The sequence below is a fragment of the Ciona intestinalis genome, chromosome 10, assembly GCF_000224145.3.
Source record: "Ciona intestinalis chromosome 10, KH, whole genome shotgun sequence".
Taxonomy (NCBI): domain Eukaryota; kingdom Metazoa; phylum Chordata; class Ascidiacea; order Phlebobranchia; family Cionidae; genus Ciona; species Ciona intestinalis.
The window spans coordinates 3,058,483-3,071,204 of record NC_020175.2 but is presented as its reverse complement, the minus strand read 5'-3'; the positions used below and the strand labels follow the sequence as shown (position 1 = coordinate 3,071,204).

General features: G+C 33.3%; 2 protein-coding genes across 3 annotated transcripts in view; both read right to left on the bottom strand.

Annotated features, from left to right (window-relative positions):
- Window positions 1-247: 247 nt before the first annotated feature.
- On the bottom strand, window positions 248-1,313 carry LOC113474591. Its single transcript, XM_026836345.1, has 4 exons — window positions 885-1,313; window positions 690-805; window positions 536-557; window positions 248-473 (listed from the first exon to the last, which is right to left on the bottom strand). The coding sequence occupies exons 1-4, from the start codon at window positions 1,006-1,008 to the stop codon at window positions 334-336; spliced, it is 402 nt and encodes a 133-aa protein (XP_026692146.1). The 5' UTR covers window positions 1,009-1,313; the 3' UTR covers window positions 248-333.
- Window positions 1,314-1,580: 267 nt separating this feature from the next.
- LOC100177645 (dynein heavy chain 8, axonemal-like) overlaps window positions 1,581-12,722 on the bottom strand; it is a 15,116-nt gene continuing 3,974 nt past the window's right edge. Inside the window, exons 9-32 of one of the 2 annotated variants that reach the window (XR_003396277.1) lie at window positions 11,960-12,149; window positions 11,319-11,631; window positions 10,780-10,950; window positions 10,117-10,274; window positions 9,325-9,453; window positions 8,880-9,087; window positions 8,014-8,100; window positions 7,387-7,570; window positions 7,184-7,257; window positions 6,867-6,993; window positions 6,517-6,672; window positions 5,749-5,980; window positions 5,350-5,517; window positions 5,129-5,258; window positions 4,908-5,012; window positions 4,387-4,495; window positions 3,889-4,040; window positions 3,327-3,585; window positions 2,879-3,067; window positions 2,465-2,520; window positions 2,335-2,406; window positions 2,191-2,255; window positions 1,755-1,891; window positions 1,601-1,720 (exon numbers count right to left, since the gene is read on the bottom strand). Coding sequence is in view for 1 of the 2 variants with exons in the window: in XM_026836281.1 (XP_026692082.1) it covers window positions 1,858-1,891; window positions 2,191-2,255; window positions 2,335-2,406; window positions 2,465-2,520; window positions 2,879-3,067; window positions 3,327-3,585; window positions 3,889-4,040; window positions 4,387-4,495; window positions 4,908-5,012; window positions 5,129-5,258; window positions 5,350-5,517; window positions 5,749-5,980; window positions 6,517-6,672; window positions 6,867-6,993; window positions 7,184-7,257; window positions 7,387-7,570; window positions 8,014-8,100; window positions 8,880-9,087; window positions 9,325-9,453; window positions 10,117-10,274; window positions 10,780-10,950; window positions 11,319-11,631; window positions 11,960-12,149 (3,368 nt within the window). In the remaining variant the exon portion in view is untranslated. Of the gene's footprint in view, window positions 1,892-2,190; window positions 2,256-2,334; window positions 2,407-2,464; window positions 2,521-2,878; window positions 3,068-3,326; window positions 3,586-3,888; window positions 4,041-4,386; window positions 4,496-4,907; window positions 5,013-5,128; window positions 5,259-5,349; window positions 5,518-5,748; window positions 5,981-6,516; window positions 6,673-6,866; window positions 6,994-7,183; window positions 7,258-7,386; window positions 7,571-8,013; window positions 8,101-8,879; window positions 9,088-9,324; window positions 9,454-10,116; window positions 10,275-10,779; window positions 10,951-11,318; window positions 11,632-11,959; window positions 12,150-12,722 lie in introns of both variants that reach the window. The other variant, XM_026836281.1, reaches the window with a different exon arrangement.

The following is a 12,722-nucleotide window of genomic DNA, read 5'->3' as shown; positions in this document are numbered from 1 at the left end:
AGGTATGGGTCAAGCTCGTCGCTGCTACCATTGTGGGTGTATGTGTCTTGGGCAAGACACTTAACGCAAATTGCTCCAACCCAGTGGTAACTAATGGGTTGTCCAAATTATCAGCCTATAACTCCTCCCCCCCAAAAAAATTCACACATCAAATAAAATAGTTTCTCGGCCACGCGAGGATAAAGTTAGTTTAATTCATTCATTCAACTACTGACACTTAACAATAAATGTTATACTAACAGATTATATTTTTTATGGCCAATTTAATGATTTATTAATATTTTAAGAGTATGAAATTAATACTAAAGTTATTGGTGGAATGTTTGGATTGTGTCAGTTAATTAAAACCTTGAAAGAAGTATCACTTCCTGTGGGTTGTATAAAGTAATAGCCATCACTGGAGACTGCTGAGTTTTTCAAGTTCAAACATGATGTAGCAATGGCAGCTGATTTTGGTGATGGGCAAGACTCTACTAATGATTAACAAAAACTTGTGTTATAAACAAATTAAACGTCAAAAAATTTCAAAGCTTACCTGGCTTGCTTGCATTCGAGTTCTGCACAATAAAACAAAAACATTTTTTTAAAGTAGTTTTTTTAAGTGTAAAATGCTGCTACTGATTATACACAATTTACAAGATAAAATAAAGCTACTATATGTTAGTAAAAGTTAGTTAAAATGAACCTACAGCAATGTAATAAATCCCAACAGTAGCCACAGTGAGAACCAACAAAAACACGAGACCTGTTAGGAGTTTCCAAAACTTTGGTGAAAGATTTTTACCATTGTTTTTCACTCCACTACCTAAATATAATTGTTCATTACATGGGAATAACAGTTTTTATAAGAAAAAAATTATAAGAATTTTTACAATTTTATTTACCTGCTTTCACCACTTTGTTCGGTATTGTCATTTCTTCATAATTTTCCCTTGGGCTGTAGTGAATATCTTGTTCATAAAACCCTTCATTAGGCACTGGGTTTTGGTTCCGATAATCAATATCCATCTTGAATAATTACCTTACACTTACACTGAGTGATCGCAATACAAGATATGTGCTGTTTTAAACTGTACATAATACTTTTACACCCCCACAAGATATATGTTACTCTCGGAACAGATACTCGTAAATCAATACAACCTGCACTCTGGATTACAAAACATTTATATACCCCGCTCAAGTTAAGAATTGCAAATTTAGCATCATGATATCAGATAAACCAATACATGTAAAGTTACTTCATAAAAACTTTTATATACAGGCTTATAGTAAATGGTTTAGTATTTGTTGTTTTTTTATGATTACTATGATATAAATTTGAAATGAGTTAAAAAATAGGCTACATAGAGCCATTAACCCTTTTTGGTGGTTTGTGGTATTGGTGCTTGCATCATGACTGAACAGTACAGGATTGGATGATAACTGCTGATTGGATGATAACTGTCATTGCTTCAACCAAGTGGTCACTAATGGGTTGTCACAATTTGAAACTATTTTCTCCAATTTTCCGTCATAATAATACTATTAAAAATGTCTGTGTTTGTTACAGATATATATATAAACCACTCAAGCTTTTATTTTAATTCAATATTTATTAAATAGTGATTCTCAAAGCTACAATTCATAATTCAAATGCAACTAAACACTCTATAAAAGCACAGTGAAAATAAAACAAACCGTTCAAAAAACTAAGGCAAAGCAAACCAGGTAAATTTAACTACAGTGAAAAACAAAATGAATTAAAAAAACACGATTCCTGATAAGTAAAATACAGGTAATTCAAACTTATAGGTAAATTTAGATCTTGGTTTAAACTGCTTGGAGCAGTTGAAAAAAAAGAGGATATATCTTCTATCAGTTAACTGACCCTTCTGGTGTAGCAAATGACCTGAAAGATAAAAATTTAAATAAAAACTGATAAGCTAATAAAAGGGTGTATAAAGTAAATATAAAAAAAAAACTAAACATATTTACAACTAAATGTAAATATGTTTTTAACTGTAACCATGTTTTAACAACTGTATTTTTTGTCGCTATATCCTGTATTTTCGTTTAAAATATTTTTAAATCTCCACTACCGTAATCGAAGAGACAAGTGAAGTTATTGTATACACCTACCTTACAAGTTTTAAATTTGCCCCACTATGGCATTTATAAGTGGTATTAAGACAATCTAAGAAATTTTACCTGTCATCATCTGAAGGCTGTTCATCGTTTAGGATTGTCTGCAACAAACTGCCTTCTCTCTCCATCTGTAAAAAGCAGGTCAAGGTGAAAAATAGAAAAAAAAATCCACTAATTTTTATTTTTCCAACAAATTTTATTCTTTACCTCTGGCTCATTTTCTTGGTCCTCTTCACCAGTGGGTGGGACCAAAGAGCCATTGTCCTGATTTTCAGGTTTCTAAATAAAGAAGAAAAGTTTAATTAATGTTTAATAGCTGTTGTAATGCAATATTTACCGAGTGGGTGACGTGTCCATTTGGTAGAGTACGCTGGGGGTGTCCAGTTTCTTTGGCTGTTTAATCAAGTTTGGTTAGACTGTATTTGGCGCTGTTTTCAGTAAAATTAAAAAAAAACTTGCTGAGTATTGCGAGTATTGAAAGGATTGAATATTTTATGCAATATGCATATTAGTTTTATTTGTAGTGATTATATAGAGGCCAAAAATGTTAACATGTAAAATAGCGATGGTAGAATCTTGGACATTGTTACATAACCCAAATAGTTCGCAGTTAGAAATCACAATGTTTACTCACAGCACTCCCCTGCAATCAAAAAAAATATTTTCTAACAGGATAGTAAATAAACCAAAAAATAAAAAAAAGTAAAAAATGTTATGCTAATACATTATTTCAAATTTCTAAAGAACTTACGATTTTGTTTCTGTGGTTGCTTCAAGTGCGATGAGGCAAGACTCGACAATGATTTGTTGCTTTGTGATGTCACACTGCCTTCTTCAAGTAAGCGTTGGGGTTGGGGTTCGAACTTGGTATCTGTGGGTTTGGTTGGTTGTTTTGTTCCAGTTATACTGGGAGGAAGAGAAGCAATCGACATTCGTGGACCTGGGGTTGTAAGTTGGTTTATTTTGATTGTATAGACTGTTACTTTGTATGTTGAGATTAGTGTCCATAAAGAAAATATAAGTTGAAAATACAGATTGCAATCATTTTTCGTTTCTTTAACCTATTGAGTTAAAACTTTTGATAGCATGAGTATGTTTTTTAAATACGGTTGAAATAAATCAGCGAAAATTAGATAATTTTTTTAAACCAAAAGACAATAATTTTGTTTTACATTTTAAAAAATTGTTAAAATACGAACCTGAGTACTTTGCAGAAGACATTCTGGTTCCTGATCGTGACATGAGCTCACTCACTTCAGGTGATACTCGTGACCATTGTTCCCTTCTCTTATTGGCCAGGTATGCACGTGATTTGAAAGCATCACGCTGCGTGATGTCTGGACCAGTCTGAAGTATGATGTCACAATTGGTGGATAATGGGAGTCCGTTATGGAGTTCACTGAAGCGCGAAACATTCTCGGATGGTAGGGGAAGGTAACAGACAAAAGATTGTCGAGACTGTGGGAAAATAAAAATTACAATTTACATTATTTTAATTTTGAGGTATTTACTTATTGAAGTATTCAAACGTAAAATTAAGATTAAATGTCTTTTTAACGAAGTTTTTCTGTACAAACTTTGTTGTTCTAAAACTTAACCTATTGGAAATGTAAATCATTTTTGAATGTTCAAACCCATTTTTTCTAATTACTTCCGGGAAAAACTTTTTTAACTTGTTTTTATTAGATTTTATTGTCAATATAAGGATTTGAAAAGATACCAAAACAAAAATAATGTAATCAGATAATTGACTTGTATTACCAAGTTCATATAGACTGGATATTCCACTAGATTCTCTTGTGTTTGTTTCTTTACATTCTCTTCCTCCTCCTCAGATGTCATGAGAGTGGGATAAAAGAAGAGAGAAGGAAGAGCGGAAATTGTGACATCATTGGTGGCTTTGGTAACACATTCTGGAAAAATATTGAAAGATTTTAAAATAAACTTTCTGAATAGCTTTGTAACAAAGATTTTGCATTTTTTTTCACAGTTTTAATTTTTTTTTTGAGTGGCAGTGCAACAAGGATAGTTATAACATGACTGTTTTGTTTTATATAGGTTACTAATGCCTGCTTACCAATACTATTCACTGTGAAGGTTAACTTGTTAGTGAGTTTTGTCCATTTAGGCAACCGATAAGGTTCCCTGGGTTGATGTAATTGATGTAACTAAGTCAATAAACTACCTAATATTTTTTTCCGATTTCCTGATGTTTTGTGGTAGTAACATTTAAAAAAAATGAATATAGAAAATTGATACCTTTTCCTGAATCCCATTTTCCGTTTAGAAGGGAGACTCCCTCAAGGGAAATACCGGCTTCGTGTTCTGCTGCATCGTCATCGTGCGACAATGTGCATGAGACTCGAATCTGGAAACATGAGTCAGCATTATTTTTTTTTAAATAAAACTATATAGGAAACAAGTATCTAAGTTGAAAGAAAATATAGTGTGTGTTGGGGTATGAGGATGGTGATAATAGTTGGCAGTTGCCAGTTTAGCGTTAATGTAAACATGTAACAAACAATTTATTGAATCAATTCTGTGGACAAAATTTTTTTCAGGTTTAAAGATGCTAATTCGAGTCCCAAAATAATGAATTGAGGTTATAATGTGAATGATGAAGAATTAGAGAATAAAAGAAGGAAAAAGTCTATGGGGAGCCTAGTTGGTAAGAGGTACAAAGTTAGGGTTTAGAAATTGTTTACTATAAGACAACCAGAGAAGTCTTGTAATTAAATCAGAAAAACATAATGGTAGGAAATATTATAACAAAATTCTACCTGGTCAAGTGTAGAGTCATGCAAAACAGCCTTTTCTTGGCAGAGTGCCATCAACAAAGCACCTGGATTAACCAATCCACCAAGCCATACAGATGAAAGGTTACCCTGGAAATAAATAAAGACTGGCTTAACTTTTGGTCAATATTAATTTTCACTTACAAAAATTACTCAATACTGAAATTATTTAATACATTTTTTTCAAAAATATATATTTTTTTTACCACTGGGGTTTTTCCATCAAGAGGCACGCTCCCACTTTTAATCCATGATCGGAACTGCTTGTATCTTTTTGTGATGTCATCAAGCCATGTTAACAATACATGTGTGTTGGGTGATTCATTCAAGTGTTGCCTGTTAAAAAAATAAAGTGTAAAAAGTGTTGCCAAGAAAAAAAAATCTATTTGAATACTGAAAATAAAGTTATTATTGTTTTTATTCTCACCAAGATGGGGGAACTTCCTCTGAAGATAAAGCTTGTGCTGTCTCCAATAGTTGTGAGGATAACTTGTAATCAGAAGTCGCAAAGAGGTGGGTGCGTAGTAAATGAAGCTGTTGTCTTACATGACATACACACTGGTTGAACCATATGCACTCTTGCAACAGCACAAATCTGAGTGAAAATAGTCAAACTATAAACACCTATTTTTCAATGCAATAAGAGAACAAGGCCCATTTTTAAATGCAATAAGATCAGAAGAAGTAATGTAAAATCGGATAAATTTATTACAAAAAAGTACAAGCCTCTTTCTACCATTCATACCAAAACAACTTCAAAAACAATAAAACTGAGTCAGAAAGATGGATTTTCTTGTTCTTTTAGTGAAATCAACTGGTCACTCACCCAATTGATTCTGGCATATGTACAACTTCTGGGTTCCCTGAGCTTAGAACAGATGCTCTGTGGTACGGGAAGTTGAACTCAAGTAACCTTTCCTTGTCTGACCTTCCAAGGTTCAGCAAAGGTGGGAGCTTCTCAGAGCAAAGGTCAATGACATTTTGTAACCCCTGCAGTGTCAGGTGAGCAGCCCTGGGCTCTTGAGTTTGTCCAGGTGATAAAACATTGGATTCATAGCCTGTTAGCGAATAAACAGGTTTTTAATCTGGTGCCTGGCAATGTATTTAGCATGCCCTCCTCTAGCCCAAAGTTTATGGGTCCAAGTTTGGCGCTGGTTTTGCAATAAATTTTTATTTGTGTGAGTGGGCTATGAAAAAATGACAGACCAAGTGTGGTGTTATTCTATTATATCTATATCGCTGCCTGCTTCCTACCCATCTGTCATTCATTCATCTCTTGTCTGACCTTTCATTCTAAGCAGCGCATTGTCGGAGCATGTTGTAAAGGTTTCTGTCATATCGTAAATCGGAACTATGTTATATTAACTATTACTTAACCGTGTTACAGCTCACTTAAGGTTAATTGGACTAAAACCAGGGACTTAATTTTAAAGAGTCTCCTCGATGGTGCAAAATTCAGCAGTGATGTAGATTAAAATAGATAAAAGTGCATTCAGTAAAAACATTGATGCTACAACTGCTAATACATCCAGATAAACAGTGATGACCAAACAGGAATTACAAACAGTGATGCACAATAAAAATTGACACCTACCAGGCTGTTGAACTGCATTAAACAAATCCTGCAGCTGGAGAAGCATTTTCTCTCCACTCTGAGTGGTCTGCCAGGTGGTGGCAGTAGAGGGCAAAGCAAGAGCAGATATAAGATCAATGTCATCTGGAAGGTTAGCACTTAACCATGCTGGGTAATCTGTAAGAAAATTAAAATCTTAGATGCTTTTACTACAAGAAGCATGCGTGTTTACCACTGTTTTACGGTGCAGACCCAAAAAATGTGTACACAAACAAATATTAATACAAAAAAGGTTAAAATATTTTCATATTTGTTTAAAATTAAAGGTAATTCAAATTATGCAGAATTCTTCAACTTTTTAAAGAAATCACCTGTTGGAGTTGTTTCTGATGGTGGAATATGGAATTGAACTCCGTTTATTTCAATTGCTTTCTGTTTCTGGCCTTTCTGTGAAGCTATTTGCTCAACAACATCATCAAATAGCTGGTGGACATATCTCTGCATTGAAAAAATAGGATGGTAAAAAATGACTTGGTGTATTAAAACGGTATCCCAGGGTTAAAAAGTTTATTCATATGTGCCACAAGCATTTTCTGCTGGTGCTTTCGGTTTTCGTTAAATTAGAAAAGAATACCTGGTAAAATTAAAATTTTTTCTGCTTATCGAGTATGATATCTTATCAACTTACCTGATCTGCTGTAGTCAATATAACGTCATCGTAAACACATTTCGCAAGTGAAATACCAGCATTTTGCGATTTTTCTGCATTTTAAAAGCAGCAAATTAGAAAAAAAAACTTCTTCTACCTCAAGTCTAACATGCTTCTAAAGTTTTATCACTAAAACAATATTTATTCTAAAATAAATTGTATTACCATCAGAATAAACTTACCTGCTAGTGCGTAAGTCATGGCTTGTCGCAAAACACTTTCTCTTAAGGGATGGTACTTGTTGTTACCATGCCAACCAAAGCACTGCCTGGTTACCAGCAGAGCATGGCAGAAGCAAATTGCATACAACAGTCGGCGAACATTCTTGTCAGCTTCTGTCCACTGAGTTGTAATATAACTTGGCATCTGTGTAACAGATTTTGTGGTTATGGTACCTTTTTTTGCAGGCATAGTGTGCAATCAAAATGGACATAACTTTTTTTTAAAACAAAATTTGAATGACATTTTACATGAAGTATGTAAATATGCGGTAGGTGACATTCAGTTTTTTTATGTGCAGTTTTTGTTCCTATTTAACGTAATGTAACTGAATTCATGCTCGCGTAGCCGGAAAACATCAGTTGTTATGACACGGGTGTACTGTTTCATACACCTTGTGCCAGCTTACGAACCAGCTTAATCTATTAGTGACCACTGGGTTGGAGCAATTGCCGTTAAGTGTCTTGCCCAAGGACACATACGCCCACAATGATAGTACTAATTTCATAACATTTGATTGAGTTAATGCATGTAAATAATGATCATTGTGTTTTCTCGTCACATACTGAACTTAAATACATTTAACTTACCCGTGCCATGCTTGAAATCAAACATGACTTGATAACAGAGCTTGTGGGTGAGGACATTATCTTTGGTTCTGATGGGTGGGTGGAATCCTGTGTTAAAAACAGAAATAGTTATTTAAAATACCAGTTTAAACTAGAACTGTAATAAATTCTTTGAATCTAACCCTAATCTGGTGCTAATATTGCAGGATTCTTGTGTAAAGAAATACAGTCAGGATCTGGTGCTATGAAATACATAACATACAAAAATTAAGTCATATTGTGTAATATATAGGTATATATTTTGCCTTAATGAAATCGTCAGTCTCTTATTCAATTATATTTATTTAAACTGTGTCCTATATTACACAGGTATGTGGTAAAACTTTCTCTATCTGGGAACAAACTTATGATTAAAATTTAAGTCAAGTAAAAAACTGTTAAACTTATGTTTTTAAAAATATCGTGTGTAGAAAACAGATTTAGAATATCTCTTAATACTAAAATGTAGTTTAGATTAATGTCAAGAAATAAAAAAGAACCAAAAAAACTTTCGATAATAACTAACTATGTATAACATTCAAGTTTTTCTATTCAACAAAAAAATATTTGCTTTGATTTGTATTTCATCTGTTTTTTTTTATGATTTTACCTCGAAAGGATTGAAAAAATTCATATATAGATTAGAAATACTATGAAATGTGTGTTTTTGTTTTTACTATTTCTATGTTAAACTACGACGAACTCCTTTATTTTCACTCCTATTTTGTTAACTCTATTATTTTCATAAAACCAATGTTCGTGTTTCAAAATATATATTTATTTTAATTTTATTTGAAAGAAAAATAAGATACCCTAGCCTTTCGTTTTAAAGTATTTTTTTACTTTACCTCCAGTGCTAGTTTGAGCAATGTATCCCATGATAATTTATACAAATATTGTGAAAGAAGGGATGGGAGAGACTGGTGTGGCCGGCTGGTCATCCAAACTTGAAAATGTGAACCCAGTGATGTCACAGAGGGGTCATTGTTACCACATTCGCTCTGTCGACTTATGTTTCCCACACGCGCCAGTTGTATCTGAAGATCTTCAAAAAATCTAAAAAAAAAAAAAATTTTTTTTGGATTAATTTTTTTACCTACAGTGCACTACTGCTGTTTAAAAATGACATTGAGAAATTGTAAATAAAAAAAAAAAATTAAAAGCTTTTGCCTTAAATAAGTCACTAAAATGCTTTTTTTTAAATTATACATTTCATTCTACCACCAATGCAAAATTTACCAAGCAGTATTGTAATTTTCATTTAGTATAGACTTAGATCAAAAAGCAACTTACTTAGCTGGAGCGAGATGCAAGCCATTAATAAGAGCCCATGTATCTTGTGCCAATGCTGTGTCAATACAACGTCCTGCTTCCTGCACATAACCGTCTCCCATCAAAACACTTTCAACGTTCACTTTGTATCTGAATGTAAACAACAAATTTGCACTTAAATGTCAAAAAATTGTTTTACTGCCTAAATATGTTTTCATTTTATTAATTAAATGTTAAACAACAAATTTATACTAAAAATGAAAAATTAAGTTTTATAGCTTAAAAATGTTTTCATTTTATTGACTAAATGTTAAACAACACATTCATACTAAAATGTGAAAAATTAAGTTTTATACCTTAATAATGTTTTCGTTTTAAGAGATAAATGTTTACATAAATAAATTTTAATACATATATTCTGAAATTTTAAGGGTAATTTTACAGATTTTTTAACATATAGATACATTTGTACAATATTAATAAACAGAAGTATAGTGTTTATACATATTGTGTGTTTACTCATTTACACAAAATATGAATGAATGTAACTTGCTTTATCCTTGGGTGGCCGGGAAAACGACAGTCGTTATCAAGGCTAACCAGTTACAATGTATGTTACTTTGTAGGTGATTACTTTGGGGAGATTATTTTATGTATAGATAATTTGAACAACCCATTAGTGACCACTGGGTTGGAGCAAAATATAGAATGTAATAAGTATAATAAAACCAACTCGTTGTGTTAATACAGTGTTCTGTGCTACAAAACATAGAGAATTTATTCCACCATGAAAAAAATGACTATGTCACTCACTTTTGTGCGAGTCGTTTAATTGCATCTTCAGGCCTCAGAACAATCCTGGTTTCTGTATTTGGTTCATCAATGTCTGGTAACAACACAAGGATACCAAGAGTGTTTGAAACATCTTTGAACAAAGTGTCCAAGTCAAGTGGTATGTTCATGCTCACAACCTAGAAAGATAGGAAGTTAATACAAAAAAATGTTGATCGTATAAATGTGAATAGGGATGTACAGTTAAATATTGCATGGCTATTATTTTGTAATAGGTATAACACAAATTTGCTTGTCCAAGTCAAGTCTTGTGAGAGGGCAAACAAAATGTCGGAAATTTATTAAACTTTTATACCAAATGGGCTGTTAAAAGTATATTTATAATTTGTGGATGAGCAAATTTGCCTGTGGTGGCAAACATACATACATTACAATGATTTCTGCAATGCCATTTTACCATTATTTATCATAGTTTAACATTCATATTATCATATATTTTTAAAGAGAAGAGAGTGACTAGAAGAATTTTTAGCAAATTTTTGGACAAACAAAATTTAAAAAACAAAAAATATCTAATACCAAAATGTATTAAAATTGGATAAAAAAGTTTTCTATGTTTTATACTTTAAGATTGTTCCAGCTTAAATATTAAAAATATGTATCTAGGGAAATTGCACCACCAACCTCATGCATAGGTGTGCCTTCAATATGTTGCTCCACATACACCCTTAATGCTGGTTCCAATCGGTCAGCACGTAATGTTCGTATCAAAAGTAAACGCTGGAAATCGGAGAGTTCTGGGTTCGAATCATCGTCAGGTAAGTTGTCAGATGATGATGCTGGGAATGGTACCGTCTGGAAAGTATGAAAAATGTTGATTACAAAAAAATCATTAATCTTTTTTTTTATTAATCATATTTTTATAATTTAGAAGGCATACAGGTTTAGCTAGGTAGTCCAACATAGAGGTAGAAAAAGTAAAAAAAAATGAAATAGTGTAAAATCTGCTGTGGGCCACAGTTTTGAAAGAACCTTTCAGGTGTATAAATATTGTACACTGTACATAGCATATGCACGCACCTAATACTATCTATTTACCTACATAAAATAATTGTTTATAGTGATTCTTTTTTACACAAAGATATGTAATCAATAAAAACCAACAAAAAAGTCCAAAATATCATTTTTATAAGTTTGGCCCCCCAAATATTCAAATTATGTACCTCTGGCGCCACCTCATGGAACCACGCCTTCCACTGTTCGTTATTCTCAGCAACACGAACACATATGCCCTCTAGCGACCCTGGGAGGACCGAGAATGCCAACAAATCTTCCCATCTATCAGCTGGGAGCCAGTCGGGAACAGAAGCAGAGCACTCAAAGTCTGAGAGACTGATAGAGAGAGAACGACCGAATCCAGGATTGCCGTGAACCAGAAGAGTCATTTCTTCTTCTGTGAACGCAGCGTCGGCGCCATCTAGCTGTATATTAAGCAGAGCTAGGGCTGTCACTTGAAGGCGGTGTTCCGGACATACACTGAAAATAAGAATTTTCAGAAGTATTAAAAAAATAAATATTTTGCAGTGTTTAGCAAATCACTGTTTCTTCTATAATTTAAAACCTTTTTGTGTCTTTGCAGGGGCCTACAAGCTAGATTTAACATCAGATCCCTGTCTTGGCATAAAATATATTTACTTTTCTTCACACTACTGATTTATTACATCAATTTACTTTGAAGAAAAAGGTTCGCAAAACAAAATTTTGCCATAACCTACATTAGTGTGTAATGCAAACTAGCCCAAGCGCCACCGTTTTTATTACAAATAGTAATAAGCTTAAAGTAACCACAGCAAAAATAGCTAACCTTCCATAAACACTTGCAAAGATCCTCTTCGTCAATATTTCCACAATCTCTTGAACTTTCTCAGCAGGAAAACTTGTATATTCCACCCCTCGTGTGGGAAGTGTAGCAACATCAGGTACAGCAACATGAGAGCCAGAATCTGGTCGTTCTGAAACTTCTGTCTCCTCTGCTTCTGGTGGGCCACGGGAGGCTGGAAAAAAAGATTCTTTAGATGGACCAGGTGCTACAAACAGAATAGAAAAAACAAGTCTAACTAAATGTATAATAAAAGAAAAATATTTCACTTGAATGGCATCATCTCTTCTTCAATGAAAACTGTTACATTTTCAAATAACAGATTCTTAATGTATTTCTTTACACAAGAATCATCTACATCTATGTGCGCCAGATCTGAGTCATATTTTCGCGGGTTTAGTACAGTTATCCTTAACAGTTATCAGATGGTTTATTATATTATAAGTATTGATGTAATCTCCTTGCTGGAAAATCTTATTGTATTGCATGTAAGATGTATTACCTTTAGGGCTGTGGAAAAGTTAACGGTTAACCTGTTAACCGCTAACGAAAAGTTCAAGTCGTTAACCGAACTATGACGTCATAGGGCATATACGTATATCAATATCTGTCTTATTTACACGAAAGGCCCGTGTTCGTGTTCGTTGATTGTTGTTTTGCAATAAGACAGAGTGCGCAGGGACGCTGTTGCTTTGATCGTGCCCTACAACGGCGATTACGCCATCAATCTTGATTGTTAATACCGCAG

Coding starts and splice junctions, on each gene's coding strand:
- LOC113474591 (XM_026836345.1), bottom strand. CDS start 1,008: ATGGATATTGATTATCGGAACCAAAACCCAGTGCCTAATGAAGGGTTT. Junction 558..689: donor TTGGGATTTATTACATTGCT/GTAGGTTCATTT, acceptor TTTATTGTGCAG/AACTCGAATGCAAGCAAGCC. Junction 474..535: donor CTCGAATGCAAGCAAGCCAG/GTAAGCTTTGAA, acceptor GTTAATCATTAG/TAGAGTCTTGCCCATCACCA.